Raw genomic sequence first — 23929 nt, forward strand, 5'->3', positions numbered from 1 at the left:
ACAATAATTTGGTTCATTACAGTAACCTTACGTCACAATAAGCATTGTCTGTAAAAATTTAAACCAGTGTCTTTTTTGCCTGTTTATTTTTCGCTAAACCTAAACCACCTTTACAGCTTACCGGTCATTTTCTATTTTGACACATTTATCGTTCTTTTCTAGATTCTGGAATAGGGACCCACATTTACACTCAACTTGTTTCAACTAAACCAAAATATTTGCATAGACCCAGGGGGCATACCCGGCACTATTTTCTTAAAACGCAGATCTGCAATTAATTGGAAAGTATACAGACAGTGAACGATTCCAAAATACCATGCACACCACCTGGGTCTTAGTTTGTGGCTAATGTTTTACGTTTCCACAGTTCTTTCCTGTGCCAAAGTAACAATTACCAAATTCAGATTAAATTGGCAAACAAAAATTATCCAATATACTTGAGTAAGGTTTTGGGGCACATAAATATGCCCTCACTGAACGACTTTTAATACGAGTCCAATATCACGTTTTGAGTTTAGGCTATAGTGTTTGCAAAAACTGACTTTGCTTTCGTTTCCCTTAACAAGGAACGTAAAACAAATGTAGCTTTTACGAGGAATAGAAGGGCACATATTTTAGAGGATCTATGAGGTGTACAATAAAGCAGTGCTCCGCAACCTTTTTTTCATTTACGGCACACCAACAGAGCTAAAAGTATTCGTCTGCACACCTACGAAATATCTGTCGTTTGACAATAAACAACAAAAGCAAATATCCTAGGCTGGCCAGAACAAAAGGAGCGAATTCTCAAAAGGGACTCCAGCGATAGGACGAAATTAGAATAATATCAAGGTAGAAATAAAACACAGTTCGAAATAAGACCAAAACAGAACGAATACCGCTTAGTTTTAATTACGTCTAAATCAAAAGTCCTAGCCCGGCGGCCCAACCTAAGTTCATCAGTAATTCCCCTAATAATTCTAACGCTAATATATTTTCTATTCCTACATATTACTCATCACTCGCTCTATAACAGGGGCAAACAACCCAATGTAAAAAAGAGTAGGGCTTAACGGCGCCATAACCGCCGTTCAAACTAAACTAAAGCGCCGAAACGTCGACACCAAATCATTCGATGCCAGACCGTTCGCCCCCAATAGCCATTACCCTATCCCTTCAGTTTTAGGCGTTATTTTTTTCATGTATGACTTATTTCGATGAACTTAGGATTGATTTCGACAGGCTTAGTTCTTTTTTATTAGATCTTATTCTGTCGATGATATTACAGCCTAATTATAGTTTTAGTATAGTTTGGTTGTCTTAAAACTATGGATTATTCTGCTTTAGATATTATATTTCATTGGTTTCGAGCTTATTTTTTCACTTGGGTGTAAAGTTTGAAAGCAATTGATATTTATTTGTACTCCTGCTAGTTGAGTTAGTCAAAAAAACGTTTAGAAATTCGACTTACGGCGATTGAACCTAACACAGATTTTGCAAAATTTTATATATTACCGGTAAGGAAAGTTCTTAAAAAACAAAAGTTAATTACACCTGGAATATTGCATGAGGTCAAAATTCCTGCCTTGAAGTACCGTTTTCGTGTTAATTCAACTGTAAAAAGTGCTCTTATAAACGCACGTAAAACCACTCCGGGAATGTCGCGGCACACCTGGCATGGTCTCGCGGCACACCGGTTGTGGAGCACTGCAATAAACCACAAAAAACTTAAACCACAAGGTTTTTGTAAGTATTTTTTGTAATATTTTTTATTGCATGGGGTTACACAACAAAACTCAAAAGTTGTAATGCTTTTTAAATTGCACCACTTTCCGGTGTATCGTTAATTCTTACAACAATGCAAGGTTTTTAATAGTTAATTTTTACTCGCTATATTTCCGACCACCTACAGGTCGCCACCCAAAATTGAGTACCGTTTGATTTGGTGGGTCACTGAATGCAGTAGTTTTATATGGTTAAAATGATTGAGAACACCTATATATACATATAAATTATAATATAAAGTTTACGGCATCGACAAATAATTTTTAAGACGATATTGAGGCCTACGACAAAAGAAAAGTAATTGCGCAATAATATTAGAGGAAGTTAGACCATATTATGTCTGAATAAGTTATAAACAAGTAAAATAAAAATGGTGATAGTGAAAGACCATTATGCGGATGCGCGTAGGCCTGTTATTAAGTTTACAAAATTACTGGTTGCTGAAAACTTAAAGGTATTAAAAATTCTACGCACAAATGCAAATCGAACCCAAGCTATTTTAAGTTTAGTTGCTTGCTAACCTGCAAACTAGAAAACATTCAAGTAGAATAAGAACGAAAACTTAGCTCGTTATTTTGATTATTGTCGAGTTAGTCAAAATACTTGCACTGGGTGTTAAACACAGATCTGTTGTATGCAGGGTGGCGCTGTTAACAAAAACAAGGCTATATGGCGAGAATATACCAACCCAATTGTGTTGCTACAAAAGCATTTTGCTTGCACTCCAAATTGTGTTCTTACGGTCCCATGACAGGCTATACGTTTTTAACCACATATATTAATTATCGCGCACTTTGTAGAAATTTTTTTGGTGACAATTATATTCAGTTTATTGCCTTGCACAAATTCTTTTACACTTTATAGTTATACCCATCACAGATTTCGTGGAAATGGCGTGCGTTTCCGTTTTCGTAGCTGCCAACCCGACTTTCAAGAAAGAATTCGCATAACGAGAATGGAAAGTTCAAGACAGGCGTCGCCGCACAACGTTTTTAAATGAAAAGAGAATATAAAGACGTGAAGCGATTTTCTTTGGGATTAGGGCAATCTACAGACGACAAAAAAATATTACGTGAGATGGTAAACGCGAGACAAAGCATGACATCTTCAACGAAGAAATGAAAGTTCTGTTCTAAAGATCTGAAAAAACAAAGTATAAGTAGTCGAAAAAACAATGAGTATTAGATCTCAATAAGCTATTTAATATGTAAATATCCTAATATTAAATTATCGTGGCGTTACATTAACGTTTAATATTAACATATATACTATGTTAAAAATGCTATTCAAAACAATGCAAAATTTAAATATTCCTAGAGACAAAATTTAATTTTGAAATAAAGTCCGAAACTATGTTTGCAAAATTATTTTAACAGTATAATATCACCATCCGATCCGTCAGAAATTAGTGCAGTTCTAAGCAAAAGATATACGACAGTTAGGCCAGCCGAAGGTTAAAAAAGTCCGACTTTTAGACTTTGAGGTTTTGGCAATGCACTAATTTTACTTAACAAATGTGCATAAGAATATTAAGTTTAATAATACTTGACCCACCCAAACTCTAACCAGCACCCTAAGCCAAACAATGTGCGTTAATTTAAAAATTACCTAAAAGCTTCAGGTACCTCTATTTGTGACGTAACAATCCTTGATACAATGGACGAGAAACTATCTTATGCCCACTCGATGCTTGGGCTTTCTTTTCAAGCGTTCAAATAATTGTTAAATTAACGCACATAATATGGTTTGCGATTCGGGTTAGCGTTTGGGTTCAGGTGGGTCAAGTGGTATTAATTCTATATCGCTTTTTTGTTATATTTTGTAAATTTGCAGCGAATATTTTCAATTTATTTAAGCCGGGAGTTTACCTAAAGGTCCAAATTAGTACATTGCCACGACCTCAAGATCGAAAAGTCAGACATTTCTGCCTTTGAATGCCCTTATTGTCGTAGACCTTTTTTCTTAAAAAGGCACTAATTTCTAACGAATTGATTTCAGACACATCTTCATTCTTACATTAATTTTCCAACTCTATATCGTCGAGGTCGACGTCATACTTGGACTCGTCGTTATCAGCATTTAACTCATTAGCAAGTTCTTCCAAGGCGTCGTCAACTTGTTCAGCTAAATGTTTTACAAAAGGAAAGTTTGAGTTTAAATCCAACATGGTAAATTTAACGGTTATCTGGCATTATCACACAACGTTTATGTGTAGTCATCTTTCTTTAACAGTATTAAGCAGAATTTTTACAGGCTGCAAGGATTACTTTATATGGGGCGATATTTTAAATTTAATCGACATATTAAAATGTGCAAACATGAATGTCAGGTTGTTAAAGAACGTCAGAAGTTGAGTTTAAGCATGAGTTTTTCTAACTGTATAACTTTAAAAGTTGCATTTCCAAAATCAAATGTAAAACAAAACAATAAAATAGCTATGAGTTACACTATTAAACAGAGAATAGTCTTAAGCTATATTGACAGTACCTTTCAACTCTGAGGAACCAAACCTACGACGTCGAGGGGTGCGACGTCTCCGTCGACGTCTGTATGCGTCGTCCCCAACTATGAGGCAAACCACCAAAATGAGAAGCAAAATTTTGTTCATGTTTAACTCTCTACTTAAACTCTATAGTTGAGCATAATTTGTATACTGTGTTGGGTTTGGTATTGAAAAGACTCCGACTAACGCTATTTCATTAAACAGTTGGAAAGTAAATCAAGAAATTGGTCTATAGTTGAATATTTTTTTTACTTAACATCATTTAGCGCGTTATGGTGTACAACGTATGTAAACTTTACTCGTGGTTGTTAAAATGCAACCTCTTTTTATCGAAAATAAGCAAGTGGGTAAATAAACACTAAGCCTATTTAGATCCTGTCATCTGTAGTACTATTTCCAGCTGTTCTAGTTTGTTGTAATTGCTTTGATAAACCTTTTTAGCCTCACTGTCCTCATTCAACTCTTTTGTTTTCGAACTCCTAAATATGTCATTCTTGTAGGCTAGATATTTGCAGGTCTGACACAACACATGAGGAGCAAAAACTCTTGTCTAAAGTTGTGAGGTAGACTTGCACACATAGTTTTTTTAATAATACTTGGTCTTTCGTCAGCCTATATTTCCTTTTATATTATTGTTGAAATGTTTTACAGTTATTACATTAGTCTTGCAGTGCGACGTAATAATATTTCAGTTTTGTTCAAATTCTTCCTACTGTATACGTTGAAAACGGTCAAAAGAATCGCGGAAATGTCAATCTTCTCTCTTATTGTACAGGAAAATTTCACGGTTGGCGCACAAGGATTGGCAGCAGCTAACATTAACTGCAAAACTTCCGACAACCTCACTAGCTCGTTGATTATACGATGGCTAACAGATTCGGCCACTCTTACTTACAATTTTGGCGTATTAATTAGTTAATGTACAACTAAACTTTTTAACTGCTTGGATCATTTCGTCACATGTTTTGTTTCTAAGGGACAATTTGGAGATATTTTAACCGTGTACCATGAAACTAAAACGGTAATTTTACAATATGTTGTTTTTTCACAAACAACGAGGCAATAGGTTTGTTTGTATGTTATAAAAAGATAAATATTTCGCTATAAAGCATCATCAGTATCTTAATTCGATTTAAATTTTATAACATACATACAAACTGATTTTCGGTTTACTAAGTTCTGTACTTAGTTTAATCTTTATCATTGATGTGCAACCAGAATCGTTTGTTTTCACCATTCGGATTCAGGCAGATTTTGTTATTCGAAAGAATACTTTGATTAATAACTGTAATAACTTAAATTCATGGTGAAAAAAAGAATTGCAGAAAATAATTGCTTGCCGTTTACGATTAACTATGACAACAGTCATGTTTCTTAGTATTTATATATGTGCACAATAAAATCGGAGGTAACGACATAAAAGAACAAACAAAATCAAATTTACCGATAAAGCAAATAAATAAACGTACTGGCTGTACAAATGGACAACACTGCAAAAGCAATAACTTTCGACCGGCCAATCATGAGATTTGGTCGACGCACAAATTAATAAAGCACTTCATGGCCTTCCTTTGTTGAATCTGGACGGGTTGCCCCCTTTTTGGAATAAATAAAATACGAAGGGTTGCTGACGACTGACACCTAGCGTCGCTTGTAGCGTCCTGAATGCAAGTGGGCGTTTTCGCCGTAGATCAAGTCAAGAACTTGTTGTCTCTGCCAAGAAAAACGTGCACATAAGCGTTACGTCATCCTTGGATGATGTAACATACGGGCAACGATCATTGGGGCATGCTAAACAATTGTCATAAACGTACATGGATTATGATTATTTGCTTTCAATAATAATAATCCGTGCGTGATACATTCCTAAATCATTCCAGATGAATAATACCAACGGTATGAACTTTAGTGGTCAACATATGTCGATAAAATAATCTTGCAGCACAAAGTAAGTGGAACTTGTGTATTTTTGGCTGACATAATTATCGTACACTACATGTATGTCTTGTATGGCATATTAGCTCTTCCACTAAAATTCAATTTAAAATCACCCACAGGTTGTTACCATTGAATCTTTAACTTATAATGCCGTAGCAGGCCATAGAAAATGGTTTAGAATCACTTTAGAATCAGCTGTAACCGACAAACAGTCTAAACTAAAAGGGTTTCGTAATTGTAACTCCAAAAACTGTCCGCAATAGGCTATCGTTTTATATTGTCCTAAAACCCCCTTTTAACAATTCTATTTAACTAAGTAACTAAATATCAGATCATACAAACAATGTACTCTTAGCGTATAAGTTGCCCCCGAAGAATTGCCGCGCTGGAATTTTTAAAGCTTAGAAAGTGGTTGGCGAATATGTTCAACACTGCAAACTTCAGGACTGCGCTACTCTTATCAATCCGGGCTGAGTGAAGAGACGATTTATTAGTAGTAAACACAAACGCAAGTATTTACAACCCGCATGGAGCAAAACGCAATTTAAAAAACAAAGACTCGAAAATTTCGGGTCAACGAAAATCGCCCTTCGGCTAGAAGGGCAATCAATAAATAATGGCTTCGATAAAAAGTAAGTAGAAAACAACAGCAACAACGACAACAAGAACAAACTTAACTTTAAGTGAATCGCTTTAACACAGCGAGCGAATGATCTCAATTCGCTGTGTGAACCTTATAAAAACTCTCAAGTAAAATCGTTGAAAATTGCATTAAGCTTCGTTGACTGAAAAACAAATTGTTTCTCAAACAGGATGATTTACTATAAAGCGGTTATTCTTAAATAACAAGCAGGCAGTGTCGGACAAGGTCCCGCGGGTATTGTAGAAGAGAGGGAGTATTATTACACTGCTATACCCGGCTCAATTCGAATTGCTGTCTCTTAAATAAATGTACGCCAGGTAACGATAACTTAGGTAAAAATTGGCGCGAATGACAACATGACACCTTAGGATGTGTAAACGGAAGTTAAGCATACTTGTGGTGAGTATGTGTGTGACTTGAGACTGCAAGGCGTGCACTGATTCAACATGAAAGATAAACATTTCAATATGACAGACGGTTTAACGAATCTCGAAGGACGTGCAGTGGGCCAAAGATGCATACAAAAAAAGCTAATCAGTCGTATTGTATACAGTATTTGATCGCAAACTAAACGCAAAAAACGACGTAAATATCATGCAAAACGCAGATCAACTTCGCATGGCGAACAAAGCACTGTGGCGTTCTGTCGACAGGCTGCCAAACAATGACGCAAATATGCAACGATGGCGTCATCATAAAGCAACGGATGACGTCATCGTGCAACAGACGCTGTTTCTGGTGTCCGTCGCTTCAAATGGAGGTGTCCTTCCGCCGCGGAAGGATACGGCGACGTCGCGGATGAATGTTGAAGATGGAACAGGAATCTTGCGGATTGCGGGAGGGATTTCCCTTTACTGTGTTGCTCTATCTCTAGTGCGCATGCGCGTGCATCGCCATTGGTTACCGCCGCTGTTGGATTTTCGAAATTCGACGCCAGGCAGGCAGGATGACGTGGCACGGTGGTATTCCACACGTGACAAAGCAAGAGCGCGCGAAGCACACCGATTGTGACATCACACGGGTGAGGTGAGGCACGGCAGCACGCGACAAACAGAAAACAGGGAAAACAAAAAACAAAACATCTATGGTTAGTGACGGTTAACACACCCATACCGATAAGGTTGTTTTACAGTTAACACATAAATTAGGTTAATAATAACGCGGTTTACGTTAGTGTTTATAGGCTTAATGCAAACGTGAAACCACCGTTTGTTATTTCACAATATAAAAACCGGTGCGTGTTCGCGACCGGAAAGTTACAACACCACGTGTTAAGTAAAAAATCATGTTGTTCTTATATCCCAGAAGGTTAGCCCAAAGCAATCAATGATATAAGTTAAATGAATCTATTTTGATTATGAGTCCAGCTTATGTTTAACAAATGTAATTAGTGATTTGCTTTAGTAACCAATTATTAGAAACGTTTTAAATCAAGGGTAAAATATGCATAATCTCTTGTGTTTCAAAGTTCAAGAGCCGGGCTCTACGATTTGGCTGATTTTCGCAGTTTATCAAATTGTTGACGGCCGTATGACAACAAATGCATGAACATGCTCGCCACGTAAATAAGTTAATAAGGTTATGTCTATTAAAAGACCACCACCCAACGCTCTAGGATTGATCGTTGTCAAAAGCATCTATTGAAACCAGAAAGCCGCTACCCACACAAAGTTTATGAAGCACGACAACAACGGCTAAGCAACACATCGTCATATGACGTATAAACGTATATGACGTAACGGTGACGTACACAGTGTCCACAACACGCAAAACAACCAAACCCGGTCAACCTGCAGCTGTCCTCACAGTTTAAGTCGGGTCTATATTTCCGTAACGACTTTAGAAATGTCTGTAAAAACTGCATACCTTTGTTGCGTTCTAAGTGTCAAAGCTTGGGCTAATTGCAGCTACTTTAAATAAAACAATTTAAACGTTAAATGTGATGCGTCTAACCTGCGTGATAATTCGACAGCTTGGCAAAATATCTGAGATTGGCAACAATTTAACGCGCTTAATTACATGACCTTATTTTATCCGGATATCATATAATGTTCATCTGCCTGCTGCAAGGAGAACTTACGACCTTCCATGAACATGTCGCCTCTCTACAATCAAAAATTATTCTTTTTTTCTTTTTTGGTGACAACGTTCGTTAAGGGGATAAAATATGCTCGACCATCACAAATCGACGACGACGAATAGACGCACGACAATTGGTTGGCTTCATACACACAGGTGTTTGCAAACGCGGTGTAATCTCTACACGACAAACGAAGGGGCGAGGCAATAAAATATAAGGAGGGAGAGAAAACAAGTGGAAACACGCGGGCGCGTAGTAAGGTCATCTCTCAACAAGCAATCAAAGTGTCATTTACAAGGATGTGAAGTAAAAGTGTCGTCACATGGCTAAACCTCGTTAAAACATTCGTTTATAGATTGTGACGTCAGCGGTGGTTGAAGCGCACTGAACCGGATCAAATCTATCGTTAAACGGCAAAAACGTCGAGGTATAACGCAAAAACCTGAAATTTAAAGCACGAAAGAGTGTCGCGAAACTTTCATTAAAATCGCCGGCCTGGAAACAAAAAAATTGTGCAACGTGATACAAAAGCGTTGGTTTGACGAATTTAACAAGTCAAAGTCGCCCTACTAAAGAACGAAAAGCGACCTCTATGGCAACTCGTCCTTAGAAAAAAACAATGGCCAGCCGTGCGATAAAGAAAGAAATAATCGCGAAATTCGTGTGTTGTTGCGCGTTTTGACTGACAAAACGGACACAGTCAGGAAATAAAGTTGCTTTGCGGGGCGCTGTTTTCGTACTTTTTGCAAACAAGTTCATGTTTTTGAGTAAATAATAAGTTGGCCCGCCACAAGGGTTCCCAGCCGAGGCCCCGTTCAGGGCCCGGTGTCCCCGCGCCTGGCCGGGGCGCTTCGCTTTTTGGCCCCCGCCGACTTTCGGGCGCCCTGGGCCTTTCTGTTCCCGCCCCGTTTCCCCCGGAAGCGTCTATTCACCTTTTGGTAACATCCAGCCAGCGGAAGTCCGTCCGTACCCTGCGAAAGAAAAACAAATAAGGGTGTCAGTTTCGGAAATATAAATGCGGTTTAAAATTCGCAAAAAATCACCTCAGCCCACATTGAGGTTGACGATATGTAAACAAATATATCTTGTAGTGTTTTAATCCTTTGAAGTTTTCTGCTATTTTTTTCACAGTTTAAGCTGATCGATTCGGGTTATTCTATCTTTCGTTTTAACAAAAACTTGCCAGGAACATTTAGCAAAACATTAAAGTAAATAATAGAAATGCTAAAAATATATCTATATGACTATTGGCATCAAATCATAAAACCTAAACAAAACTGTTTAAGGGTTGCCCAAAAGCAGGAAAATACTTCCCACACAGCATATAATACGCAGGCACACGTGATACACATATTTCTCACATGTCACCAACAACTACACACATTTTCGTTAGGCCTAACTCATTTGCAAATTCAAGTTCGATGCGATAAAAAGGCAGGAAACTCTGTAAAGATTCCAGACTTGAAAGTTTGCCCGTAAGAAAATTCTTTCGTGCCCAAGTATTTAACATATTCCCATTCCGAGTCGACCTCCAATACCCAAGGACAATAACGACCGTACCAGAGAATTACAATCCGGTATCGCGTCCAGTCCGTCCAGTCCGGCGATGCCCTGGTCACCTTGTCTGCCCTTGAAACCGCGTCGTCCGCGCTGCGCCAATCGGTGTGAAAAGAAGGTATATAAGAGTGTGAAGGTACAGTGTACAAACATGTTATTGTTGTCGTGGGGTGATGGTGTTAAATTGTCAGAGAATTGCGGCCAATTAGGATAAACCATTTGACTGAGTGTCATTTGTTTCGTGCTTTCTTGTAAACAGAAGTCATCTAACTTTTTAACAGGGGACAAGATTAATTTAAAAGCAATGTAAATTTTGTTGACCACAATACTAAATTTCGACAATGGTTAAGCCAGAAAAAATTTTTTTTTTTTTTTACAAGACAAAATTTGTTTATGCCTCAAATACAAATTTTAAATGTAGGTTTTGGTTTACAAATTTTTTTAGTGTTTGTCGTGCAGTGTGACAACTGATAACTTTACGGGCCGGTATGGCCAACCGTTGATCAGGATAGTCTAATTGCGGGTCAAGGTAAAACAAAATGTGGCATGGAACGTTCATATTGAATATAAAGGGTAAATATTTTTTGAGTGGGTAGAAATGATCTGTTTGTGTTTTTGTTGTGATTGCGTCATACGCCAAATGTGGCGAGCGGGACGGGCAGAGCAGAACATACCAGGCAATATTGCACGGCAAACCATGGGACGACTGTATTGCTCATATATGGCGGGTTAGTAGATTGACTGCAAACTGATCGATCGATTTCATGCACACGCCTCGGCTTGTTGCGTCACGCACCTATGACGTCACACGCACGCACACACGCGATGAACGGGCGCGAAGCGCGTTCTCGCGACTTCGGGGCATACCACATGACACAAAACGCTGCTTGGTTAGACATGATCCATGTCGCACACGAATATTCCCCGGTGACGAAAAAATGGCTTTTTCCTGGTCGTGACGTCACTATGACGTCGTTCAGTGACGCAATACTCACCAGTGGACATGGGGAATCGATTCCTGGTGCTCCTTGGTCGCCTTGGACGCCCTTGAATCCGCGTCGGCCCCGTTTGCCATTCTTGCCCCTCTGAAATGACGTCACGAGCACAAGGCAGGGTTAGCGAGTTAGTAATGACGGCACACAACAAGCAGGTCCTGACCCCATCAGGTTTTGGCGCGAGGCCAAGCGATACAGGCAAGGGGTGTGGGCACGCAAAAAATGCAGTGCACACTCTTTTGAGACTTGGCGTTCTCTTGCATGTTTAAAAACACACAAAAAACGACGAACGTGCATGGAGGTGAAACGTCACCCTTTTATGAAATATTTGGAAAACAGTTTTTGAGGGGAACGTGTCGATTAGGTTTGCTGTATTTGTTTAAAGCTTTCTTTGATAATCCTAATTTGTGTGAATATTTTTTCATTGTCTTACTTTTTCTATAGAAGCCAGAAAAGTTTACACGTTCCCTTCAATAAATGGTGGGCATGCAATTTTACAAAATACGAGCAAAGTTGTTTTTGTGACTGCGGCGTGTTGTGTGATACGTATTTCACATATGAATTTACATCAATTACATATAGTTTGGGATATTTTTGATGCTAAACAGACACAATTTATGTTGCTGTAACAGAATTTAGTACACAATATAACAAAAATATATTTTGGTAAAGTGTTACGCAGACTTTATATAGGTTTAAATTTAGAATATATTAGACAACACATTTTCTGTAATTCATAGTAAAACTAGACAAACTAAACAATTGTGTCGCGTGTAGAAATAAACAAGAATACATTTTTACCAACTGCATCTTACCTTTCCAGGTGGTCCCTGCAAATAAACAGAATCTCGTTTAGACAAAAAACGTAGAAAATAAAAAGTAAGAGTCTAACTTAATAAGATCGGTAAACACCGTAAGAGCTTATAAGTTAATAACTTAATATCGCAACATTTTACGTTCTACGTTTGGCATCATTAGGTGTTGCAAAGAGTCATATTGTAGCTGTAGCTAATAGGCCTACCAATCTTAAGTAAATTAGTCAAATTTTGCGGAACAAACTCCGACGGGCGCTGATATCTTAACATCACATGCTTATTAAGACGGTTAAACGTTAAGAATAGTAAATTAAATGAACACTTACTCTTTGTCCTCGATTGCCACGGTCGCCTTTTGGTCCAGTGAATCCAGGTGGACCCTGTAACACCAAAGTATCGAATTTTATCGTTGCACAGCTCAAACGCGTTTTTTTGACAGCGCCTAATTATAACCTAGACGAAAAAAACATAAAAACATAGAACGCTAACTTACGACTGGTCCGAGCGGTCCCTGGTCGCCTTTGAGGCCAGCTGGTCCTGGAAGACCCTGCAAACAGAACAGAGGTTTTAACTTACAGTTAGCCAGAAAAACATTACGAATTTTGTACAGCCGTCACTTACCGTTGCGCCCATGCTTCCCTTGGGTCCCTGTAATAAAAAATCCAGAGGTTATTGGTCGGCTTGCACACATATGCGACAATACACGAACATACATATCGAAGTTTACCATTGCGTTAACTTAACAAATACTGTAGGTTTGATCAACAAATGTTGTTTTCAATTATTCGACAGCGGTTGAAACTAATTTTACCAATTAGTTGTGTATATCTGTCGTCAGAACACCAATTAACCAAAATATAAAAAACACCATTTTAAACTTTAGGTTTTAGGCATCGACAATAATAATCGCAAGAATTTACAAAAAAAACGCCACCACCAAACAACAAAATCACCTTTTAATTTTTACAACGAAGTAGTCCGAGCCGAAAATCGTCCTAAACGCGGCAATAAACGGTAAAATGAGGAAATCACCGAGGAACAAGCATGCGTTTTATATAAAATAGGCCACCGTTTTCAATCAAACTTCTCGCCGCCCCAAATGACACCCGGTCGTTACCAATCAGTTTCTACCTTATCACCCGGCAATCCATTTAGGCCGGCCTCTCCAGGGTAACCGTCAAGGCCAGGGGAGCCCTGTGTGTTCAAGCGAGACAAACGAATGAAAAAAGGTTTGATCGGTATTGGTTAGTATAAACTCGAGCGGCGGCATTGCATTGCTTCTTTCAACTTAATGTAGTAAGTTGGTTTTGAGGTACATTAAAGAAGGGTTTAATGCACTCGTAATACATAAACCTTAAACCTGCTAAAGCCATTGATCAGCCTTAACTCATTTAAACAAGAGCCTTCAGCCAATGACAAACGGATTGAAGCGTTAAGATATTAATGTAACCAGAATTCCGCCTATTTTATTTTTAGTAAACTTACGGGAAGGCCGAGAGATCCTCGTTCGCCTTTTTCTCCTTTGCCGTCTTTTCCGTTGAGACCCTAAAGTAGCAAAACAAAAATGTTATAAACCGCCTTTAACTATAAAGGCAAAAGTGTACGATCAAACGCGAACGAATCGCTCGCTGATTGGCCGCATTATTGCATACTTACGTCACTACCGGCTACTCCTCTCGGTCCACTTGGTCCCATCGGTCCTGGGGGTCCTCTGGGGCCTGGAATCTGTAACCAGCAGAACACAAAGGGGGTCAGGCGAGGTCAAAGCGAGTCCGCGGTGTTCGGGTCCCGAGAGACCGACACCGGAATGCCGTAGTAGGACTTGAAGGTTGGGGAAGTTAAGCCTCTAACAACTTTAGCAAGTTGGAAAGTGCAAACCCGACTCAAAGGAGGATTAACGAGGAATGCGTTGGGCGTAAGGAGCAAACCTTTTTTTGTTTCCAGTTGCAAAACGGCACATACAGCATGCAGCAAGTATATGAAAACAAGTGCTGCAACAGTGCAACATGTTTTCTTGTGAATATGCTTTACAACTGGCTGATTTTAATCAATTTATTTAGCTACCAGTAATTGATTAGCTATCAGTAATTGATTAGCTATAGAATAAGTTTAACGAATAAACCAACAACTAGGGACAAAAGTTAAAATGCAGTGTGAGAGCATTTTGGATTAGTCAACTTTCCAACGAAAACACAGCAAATGGAATGAAGTTTAGTATCTTACAAACAACAGAGCACGAGACTACAAACGACAAAAAAACTTATTTTGACATAACAAAGGCTAAACAAGAGTATTATTGATGAGCGTTAGTATTCACGATAGCGGCAAACACATAGTTAAGCTGAATATCTGGAATATCGCCAACACCCTGTCGCATTCCACAGGATTTTATAACGAGATATTGCACATGCGATAAAAACGTGCAGTCCAGATGCCGAAAACAGCAGGCATCGGTCAGTGCCTATACAAGAGCGACATAAAATAGACAGCTAGGCCGTGGGTGTTAGGGATGTCCATAAGTATCGAACCAGAACCAATAACCAATTCTAGTAAAATACCTTTACCCTACATAAAGGTTTATTGACGTTTCGACATGAACTGTAGGATAAAGATTTTGGCCGATTTTTTTAAACGACTTTTGACTGGACAGTACCATTTGGTAATAAATAACACGCTTTTAACAGCAAGTGGTAACACGTTTTAAAGTTGAGTACATCTATCATGGCTTAATATAGGTTGCTATTTATTTATGTTTTAACTTTAACGACAAAATACCACGAGATTTTGCCGTGAATATGTATTCAATTGCTATATTTCCTATGATGCCATCAATTACTATCTATTTTTTAAATCTAGTAGCGATGCAGTAAACTTAAATAGGACATCCCTACATTTGCAAGAAAATAAGCAAGAGCATGATGTTATAAATTAAAGAAAACAAGCTACAAAAATGGCAGTGCAACGGCAGCCACGCCAACAAAAAACCGAGCAAGCGACAACAGCGAAAACACCAAAACTGTTACAATGGTGTGTATACTAAATACGCACGTAACGTCCTCTTGTGACTCCGATAGGTGCCGGGCCAGGCGCACAAGTACAGCTCTGGGCAAAGTGGAAAAAGCTCCAGGGTTAGATTGTTTTATCCCGACAATAAATCACACGTAATCGACCAGCAGTTAGAAACTGGTAAGGTCTATTACTTGTGGTTTTGATTTTAAGGTTTAAGAGCTAGGAATTTAATAGGACCAAAAGCTTTTGCTAAACGTCTAATAAAACAACAATAGCTGCGTAAACTATTTTTATATAATCAGTGCTAGATTAAGTTGGAGTCGATAAAGAAACCGTTTCGTTCTTCTAATACACATCTAAATTCCTTCTTTCAACACTACCAACGGCTATAATATTTTAGGCAAATACAAATTACTTTTTAACTGATTAATTTCGCTCACTTAGTAACTGAAATACGTTTTTATTGTCGTTGATCTGCATAAGAGCAGGACAGGACAAAATATTGGCTCTGACTGAATTCTATAAAATTTGTTGTTAATCTCCGACCAAATCTTTTTAATCACTTACTCCAGTTCCGTTTAGTCCAGGTGTTCCGTTCAAACCAGGTAATCCATTTTCACCCCTTAAGCCGGGGTCTCCCTTTTCTCCGGCTTTTCCCGGTTGACCCTGAAGACGAAAAAAGAGCTCGGCGTAAAATTCGCAGGCCAAATATACACCGGGTGCAAAATTAACTGTCGAAACTTACCACTGGACCTTCTGGGCCCGGATTCCCCAAATCTCCCTTGGGTCCTTGAAGGCCCTGACCACATGCAAAGGAAGAAAGTGAAAAATATGCAATTGCAAAATTTAAGTTGCCCAAAATTGATTTAATTTACCTGTGGACCTGGTGCTCCGACCAAACCGTCCAAACCAGAGTAGCCGATTTGACCCCGTTCGCCCTGGAAAGGTAAGATTGTTTAGCAAATAAAGCACACAGAAAAATCGTATGGTAAACCACGATTATATATCAATGTCATCAGTAACTGTATAGCTGTATAGGTATAAAGGTAACAACAGAAATGTCCCGAACCATGCAATTACCTTGGCGCCATCTCTTCCTGATGTACCTTCTTCTCCCTAAACAAGCGTAGAACAAAAAAAAATTAAATAGCGAAACTCATAATGGTGAAAAAGCGATTGTCAAAAGCGAAGCTAAGTAATAATATTGATATATATTGTCAAGAATAAGGAAAGCAGCCTACTTTTGCGCCGTTCTTTCCGGGTAGGCCAGGAAGTCCAGGTGGTCCTCGAACTCCGTAAGAGGGTCCCTGTTCGCATTGAAATAAACAGGGATAAAAAACGATTTCGCGCAATTGGTTGCAACCAATAAACGTACCAATTTGTATCTGCATTTTTTTAGCATTATTGTTACAACGAATCACATCAAAACATGTTTAATTTCGTCATAATATTCTCCGAACGAAGATAATAAAACAGTTTAAAATAACTGCAGAGCACAGCTGAACGCCGCTCATTAGGCGCTCATAGGTTACACTTCGCAACAGCATCACAGCAGCAACAACAACAGCAGCAACAATTACTACAACGCAAACCATGTACGGCCAACACGTAAAGTTAGAAGGAACAGCTATGAAATAGGTTAGAATTGAGAGAAAAGTGTATGACGCACCTTTAGGCTGGCCTGCACGTCCTAAAGTTGGAGAGGGAAACAAAAAGAACACACGAGAGTTAGTGCTAAAGCAAGAATGGGTTACTGGGAGAAACACATAGAGTTTGTTACTACACACTTGCTACACGCTTGCTGTGTTAACATGGATACAATTATGGTCGAGAAATGAAAGTGTTGGTTAATTTTAAACATAACTTTACTAACTATAGGGGTTTATAAAATTACTACGTTAAAGGCGTTCATGTTTTACAGGCATGCTGATAAAAAGTATAGATCTCAATCGGTAAAACTATTATTTAAAGATTTTATTTGCCTGAAAGTGAATTAAGTATAAATGGCGCATTTTATGCCGAGTTTTATCGGTGGGAATAGTTAATAGCAGAGCTTCCCAAACTGTGGGTCACGACCCTGAGATACCGGAAAGTCTTTAATAAGGCCCAGCGAATTTTTATACAAAGTGTTATATCTACATAAAATGTAATTTTTTCACATCGGATATGCATAAATTTAATAGTTTTGCAAAACACTTTTCACACTGAGTTGCAGACTGCTTTAGCAAATGTGTGTAGAACCATAAAGTCTGTCCACTCTAAGAGGTCTAAAAATATAATGAAACCTTAATGGGTGAAGGACTAAATAGTTTGGGAAGCTACAGAGTTGTATGAACAAAATCATATATAGGCATGCAAAGGGGAAGTACCTCGGGCGTTAGCAGAAGTAGGGACTCGCCGGGCGGGCCCTGCAGTATGATGTCACAATGGGTTGGATGACGTACACGGCAAGGGGGTGCGATGCAAGCAACATGCGGGAAGGGAAAATAGCAAGAACGACAAGGTTAGTTGATTAGTGGGTTAGAATGTAACGAAAGATCGTTGAGCGATTTTCGTGGTAAATCTCTAGAAATCTTGTTTCTGAGAGCAATGCCTGGGATGCAGGATTTATTTCATAGCTTTCGGTGGCAAAAACGATTTTCCGAAGGATAACGACATTTGTTTTGTCCTGACTTGCCCTCAGAAACGACATTTTTAGATCACTGCGCTCATCAAAACAGCAAGGGGCACGCAGTTGCACTTCACAAACACAAAAAGCTACCTCGGCCGCTAAAATCGCCACAAACGTCAAGACAAAATTAATCGACGAACGGCCCAATGAACACGATGATTCGACACAGAGCCAATTCACGAATGCAAACAATCACAACGGATTTGATTCGGCGGAGTGCGGAAAACTAAGGGCTTGCTAAAATTTAAAAATGAAAAAATACGTGTAATCCCTAGTGAATTTAAACGAGAACGATAATAATCGATGGTTTGAACAAAATTTGCTACCGCCCGATTCCAAAATGACGCCATTACTTTGGTCAAACAAGCGAAATAGATAAAAGTGAATCAATCCAAGTTAAGTTTTAGATTAATTCGGCAAAAATTTATCAGCGTTTAAGAAGTATAGTTTCTTGACGATGTTCGATTTTTCGTTAAAGTAAACCGTTGAAATTATTTTACAAATTTGGCAGTACCGGATGAGAAGGATTTCTGGACGTATTGCAAGTATCAATACTAGAGGTATAGGGTGAGGGCTCCGATCTGATGAACACGCAAGAACTCTAATTTCCGCAGTCCACCGATTCCGCTCTTTTGTCGATCGACGGCCGCACACACAATACAGCACGCGCAATTGAACGTTGAGCGTCAACGGCCGTCGCAATGGCGGTACACGTCAGGGTTGTCAACTAGCTTACACGGCAAAGTTCCGGAACTCACATGTTCCCGGCGCCCGTGTCGGCACACAAAACGAAACAAAACAGAAAAAAGGCGCCCGGGAAAGGCCAAATCAACCACTGGTGGCCAGTGTTATGCACAGCACTAAAACAGCAAATATATACCGGCTGGAGTGGGTGCGGACTGCCAAAAATCCTGCTACCGGAGAAGAGAGGTGGAGTCGACTAGGGAGAAATCGAAAATCACATCGCGCAAAAAATGATTCGGCACGATCGAAGAGTTATTTCGAAAGGAAGTTTATTTAATAAAAACTATTGCCGTTGTTTTCTTGTCTGGATGCTATCATAGCAAACACCGTGTAGGAAAATGTGACGCATTTTAAACGACAATTTACTTGCATTTCGTAATACGACTTCGTACGGTTTCGCAAACCAGACGCTACAATACTTGAACGGTTTAAACAAAGGCGGACGTAAGTAACGTTAATGTACGAATGAACTTGAATAATTATTGAGTTCAATAAAGAAAATCAATTAACTTACCGCATGTCCAGGGGCGCCTTGTGAACCCTGTTGGAAAAACACTCTTTGGTAAATAACACTTAGGTTGAAAAAGTTATAGCAAATATTATGTGAGATGAACATCAGTGTGCTGGCCCGGTAGAGACCTGCTTCAATACGACGTAAACTAATGCCTACAAAAAATAGAAATAAACAATACTGAACTTACTTTTTGGCCTGGCTTTCCATCAACTCCCGGTGGGCCTGCAATCTAAAACAAGGTAAAAAATATGTCAGTTTGAAAACATCGACTAAAGTTGAGACCTGAAGAGTTGTCACTGAAATCGTTGTTTTTTTCTTGCTACTTACGGCTGGGCCTGGGGGGCCTGGTGGTCCGGGGGGTCCCGGTAGTCCTGGTGGGCCTCGGTAACCCATCTCGCCCCGGTCGCCTTTCTGTACGCTACTCGTCCTGTCTGACGGCGAATACTGAAAACAGCGATCAACATAAAAAAATGCTGATGAAAGCCAACACAATTGACATGAACAATACCTAAAGGTTCATTACGTAATTTGACTCAGGAAAACACAGCAAAAAAAACAAAAGTGTGAATAAATCTGATAAAAATCCATCTGGACCAATATTTACCAATAAACTAGTTTGTCCCAAGACTGTCTTACCGAATTCTGACTTTCTTGGAACTTTTTCACGCTCATCACTCGTTGGATTTGTTGCTGTAAATTTACAAGATAGAAATTAGTAAATAAGGCTTGTTGCTTTAGGTTAAGAAAAAAAATACACACAAAATAAGCAACATCAAACGTATAACATGCAGTTAATGGCGGTATTCTTGCATGCAGATAAAAACGTCACATATCGTCGTTTTATCATCAAAAAGACTACTGCATTATATATCTAAAAAAATAGTATTTCTTTCATGTTTTTTTTTTATAAGGCTTTGGAATGTTATTTCGGCCGCAGGTTTCTATTTAGTCCAAAAACGAGGGAGAAAATATGGCGATATATTATTAATTTCTGAATGTCAAATATCAAAATCGAGTCACGTTTTTGGACAAGCTGTGTTACAAATAATGGTAAAAAACAGTTACAACTGGTTTCGGTTAGCGTGCAAAAACTAAGGGTTTGGAGTAAGTGGTTCATGCTGTGCCGGTTCTCTACCTTGGCCACCTCGTTTTTATGGCGGAAAATTTCCAGGCCGTCCAGGGACAACCGGGCGCCATCTGGAAGCGCGACGATCGGTTCGGCGACCTGCCGGATATCACAGGACAACCGGTCATGAAACAAGCATGCATTGTTCTGATTGTCGATTGTTTGTTTTTTTGAACGAAAACAAAAACACCCAACACCACGTAAAACACAAAGCATCATAAAGCTGCTGTTTTTTTCCGGCTTCGGCGGGCGCTTTTCGCCGGCGGTTTACAGTTGAGGCTGTTAGGGATGGGATTTGTGTTTTATGAGTTTATGTTGTTTATTTTTAAGTTTTAAATAGTTTTTTTCAATTGGTAAAAATTGCATGTGTGTAAAAAACTAGATGGGAGTATGTCATTTGTACAAATACAACATATGTCAAGAAATAATACCCGAATCGATAAAATTCCGCTTATATTGGCCACGTTACGTGTATTTATTCCAGCTATTTGTTTAGAGGATCACTCTTATCACTCTTTAAAATCCCATCCCAAGCTGTAAAGTCTAATAAAAGCCACAGTCAGCTTATGCTACATTCATAATTAAATTGCAAGGCGGGAAAACAAAAATGTGCAGAAGGGTGACTACTGATAACTTATAATCATAACATAATTAGTCCTTCTTTTCGACACCAAGTTTACAGAATTTCCCGCCTTGACAACGAAATCACAACACTGCAAAATACATGTCAAACAGGTTCCGCAAATTTTGTGGCCGTAAAGGACGTTTATGTATAGTTACAAGGGAGTGCGATAACAAATTCTGAGCAAGTATAGCGTAGAAATGTTGTCAACAGTATCGAGATTTGGGAGTTTTTTGGGTTATTCCAACAGCACATTGATAAAGGTATGAATTTTCCGGTAATTAAGTTAGGTGGCATTTTATTTATGGTAAAATTCGCGGAACCCTGATGTAACGGCACGCGGAGTCCGCATACCACAAAATGAACAAATGACTTCACCATCGAGCAACCAAGCTAGCAATGCATTCGATATTATGTAATTGACTCAATGTCGCGGACAATGAGTTGCGATATGTGACTATGTGACGCTGCACTCGCACCGTCGACTCAAGCAGCTGTTCCAGTGACGTAACAATACTACGGCGCGTGACGTCAATGGCTAATCGATGCTGAGCTCGCGCTTTGTATTCTGCGTTATGGCGCCCGCGACAAAGCACGAAACACACTTACCTGAGATGATCTGAAGCCGTTTCCAATGTCACCCTTCTCTCCCTTTTGACCCTTTTCGCCCATTTCCCCTTCAAGTCCTGTCAGACCCTGAAATATTGCATGTCATATTGGTTATTGGTTACAGTTGGGCGTGATGATACTGCATCTTATTCAAAAGCGAAAAGGTCACACTGCAGCGGGCGCATCGCTTAAAATAGATGGCAGTAACGGCGCTATGGAAGTGAATTAACCCGATGATATAAATCACGTCATCACAACAAATTGCCCTCCATTGCATTGACTGACGTTGCAAACTTATAGGTAGTTTTATCATGCACTTTAAAATCAATACAGTCCAAGGTAAATGTATTTTGAAGTAATTTATAGCCTTTCAAACGATTTTCAGTTTTCAGAACGGCCTAAATTCTAATGTGAAAATGTATCAGGCTACATTTTCGTTGCAATGAAAGCTTGGCTTTGAAGAGTTAAGCGAACCTAAAAATGAAAATATTGGAAAAACATTTTCGTTCATCTTACCGGAATGCCTTTGGCTCCTTTCAGTCCAGGAAGGCCATCGCGACCCTGCAAGACAAAACAAAGTGGTTTGTCGTGTAAGTCGGCGGATATTACGTGCACCAAGGAAAAGGAAACGGTACGACTTACCGGTTCGCCTTTGACACCTGGCAATCCCACTAGACCCTGTGTGGAAAGGAAGCAAACAAGTTAGAAGGGGGCCAATGCTTCATGTCAATCTCTGAAATTCTTAGGTTGATTGGATTAGACGTAATGCCGAACGGTGTTGTAGACTTAATCCCGGCTAATTTCCGGAGGGTAAATGCACTTTTCCGCTTAGTAGGCCCACGGGTTAAATTAGGCTTAGGGAATTTGTTTTAGGAAAGCGATTTAATTTAGTAGGTAATAAATTTATTATTAAAAACAAACATACAATGAAGTAATTTGAACTTGAAACTTACCGGTTTGCCTGTAAGGCCGATTGGACCCTATAAAAACAAAAAAAATACTTTAGACTGCATTTTTTAAAATAAATAAAAATATAGGGGGCACGTTGCTAAAGAAATAACTAAAAATGGTGGCAACAGGTTAGGTATCTTAAAAATCCCAACAAAGTAGAAATCCAATGGAGGTCGCATCACTGTACAAACCGGATATCCAGGCAATCCGCCTTGCCCTTTCGCACCCTGCAATGCAAATAACAGGTGTTTATTTCACTGGAAATGTTACTAAAAGTTTCTATAACAATATAAGTATAGGTGGTTTATTATATTCTCGTTGTAAGTCATTTAGTTTGAATGTCAAGTAAAATGATTACCTTAATCCCTGGCCGTCCTGGTATCCCAATTGGTCCCTGAAATCAAACAAACCTTCACAATGTAAAACTTGATATACGAAGATTGTTTAAAATTGTTACTGTGGGTTTGACACGGAAAATAAAACCGGTTGATTTATTGTGTTGCTTTATCAAGAACAGGCATCAAGTAGACCTAAATATTTTTATCATGCCGAGAACATAGGTTATGTTAGAAAAAGCTGTCACTACAAAACCAAAACCCGCTAATACATGCTTTTTGATTGGCTTGTAAACGATCGAAAATCGATTCAAAAACGGATTGTATCAAAATTCATGCTAAGAGTGGTTTAATCATTTTGGTGGATTCCAGTTAAAATACATATTTTTATGGAATTTTATTCAAATAAAATCTCTTTAGGCGGCCGAACTAGGAGAAAGCCAACTAATAGAATTATAGGGTCTAGAAATATCCAAGTATACGAATTACAACAACGCGTTGTTTTAAAATGGAACATGAACTCACCATCACCAATAGCATGCCGTATCCTCTTCACGTGATTTTAGCCGACCAATGGAAGGGTCGGAAAAGGACTCTTTCCCATACAAAAACCTGTCCCGTTACCACCATTTCGTTTATGCAAATGTCAGTAAAATAACTTTTACTAAATAATAAAATGCAACATGGAAACTATTTGCGTGGAATTGCTAAATGTAGTTTAGGCAGAAGCGGGGAGGGATTACACATTCCAAATGCTGCATGCAAGATGTCATGCCAATTGAAAGAAGTAAATGCGTTAAACATAGACTCGGTGAAAGTTTGTTTTACGTGCGTGCAAATATATACTTTTCAACAAATTGTGATCGATATGTTGTCTTAAACATGCTTTTCAAGATGCAATTACAGTTAAATAGCGATTACGTTGCAATCACCGAATAGAAAATTAGATAATGACAGAATGTAAAAGTCTATTCAATACGCTTTACAGTGATGGTAGTAACCACAATGCGATGATTAAATGTAATTAATTAAAAGGGTACTGTTAGGCCCAAG

General features: G+C 38.9%; 1 protein-coding gene and 1 long non-coding RNA gene across 7 annotated transcripts; both read right to left on the minus strand.

The window, feature by feature from the left end:
- Positions 1-1817: 1817 nt before the first annotated feature.
- Positions 1818-4386, minus strand: LOC146137943 (uncharacterized). Its single transcript, XR_014501432.1, has 3 exons — positions 4252-4386; positions 3781-3888; positions 1818-2904 (listed from the first exon to the last, which is right to left on the minus strand). It is a non-coding gene; the product is annotated as an uncharacterized LOC146137943 (long non-coding RNA).
- A 1421-nt stretch (positions 4387-5807) lies between these two features.
- LOC146137944 (uncharacterized) lies at positions 5808-23075 on the minus strand. Of its 6 annotated transcripts, XM_083393526.1 has the most exons (26): positions 22900-23075; positions 22544-22768; positions 22233-22268; positions 22107-22151; positions 21591-21677; positions 19870-19923; positions 19561-19677; positions 19421-19462; positions 19234-19260; positions 18856-18915; positions 16974-16994; positions 16546-16611; positions 16385-16420; positions 16180-16242; positions 16050-16103; positions 15872-15970; positions 15344-15397; positions 13952-14020; positions 13781-13840; positions 12917-12943; positions 12789-12842; positions 12622-12675; positions 12296-12310; positions 11481-11570; positions 9861-9899; positions 5808-7757 (listed from the first exon to the last, which is right to left on the minus strand). In XM_083393526.1, exons 5-26 carry the CDS (start codon positions 21651-21653, stop codon positions 7749-7751), a joined length of 1173 nt encoding a protein of 390 aa, XP_083249652.1. In that variant the 5' UTR covers positions 21654-21677; positions 22107-22151; positions 22233-22268; positions 22544-22768; positions 22900-23075; the 3' UTR covers positions 5808-7748. The 6 variants fall into 6 exon arrangements, with proteins under 6 accessions (XP_083249652.1, XP_083249650.1, XP_083249649.1 ...); XM_083393524.1 differs by lacking the exon at positions 11481-11570 and adding an exon at positions 10489-10578 and having other exon boundaries at positions 5808-9899; XM_083393523.1 differs by having other exon boundaries at positions 5808-9899.
- Between the last annotated feature and the right edge of the window lie 854 nt (positions 23076-23929).

This window comes from Ascidiella aspersa, chromosome 7 (assembly GCF_963924565.1).
Source record: "Ascidiella aspersa chromosome 7, kaAscAspe10.2, whole genome shotgun sequence".
NCBI lineage: Eukaryota > Metazoa > Chordata > Ascidiacea > Phlebobranchia > Ascidiidae > Ascidiella > Ascidiella aspersa.

Excerpts from the sequence above, each read along its gene's own strand:
- LOC146137944 (XM_083393521.1), bottom strand. The coding sequence starts at position 21,653 with ATGGGCGAAAAGGGTCAAAAGGGAGAGAAGGGTGACATTGGAAACGGC. Across the intron at positions 12,944-13,780 it reads GAGGATCTCTCGGCCTTCCC|GGACCCAAGGGAAGCATGGG; the intron begins GTAAGTTTACTA and ends TTTTTATTACAG. Across the intron at positions 12,676-12,788 it reads AGGGACCGCTCGGACCAGTC|GGTCCACCTGGATTCACTGG; the intron begins GTAAGTTAGCGT and ends TTGGTGTTACAG.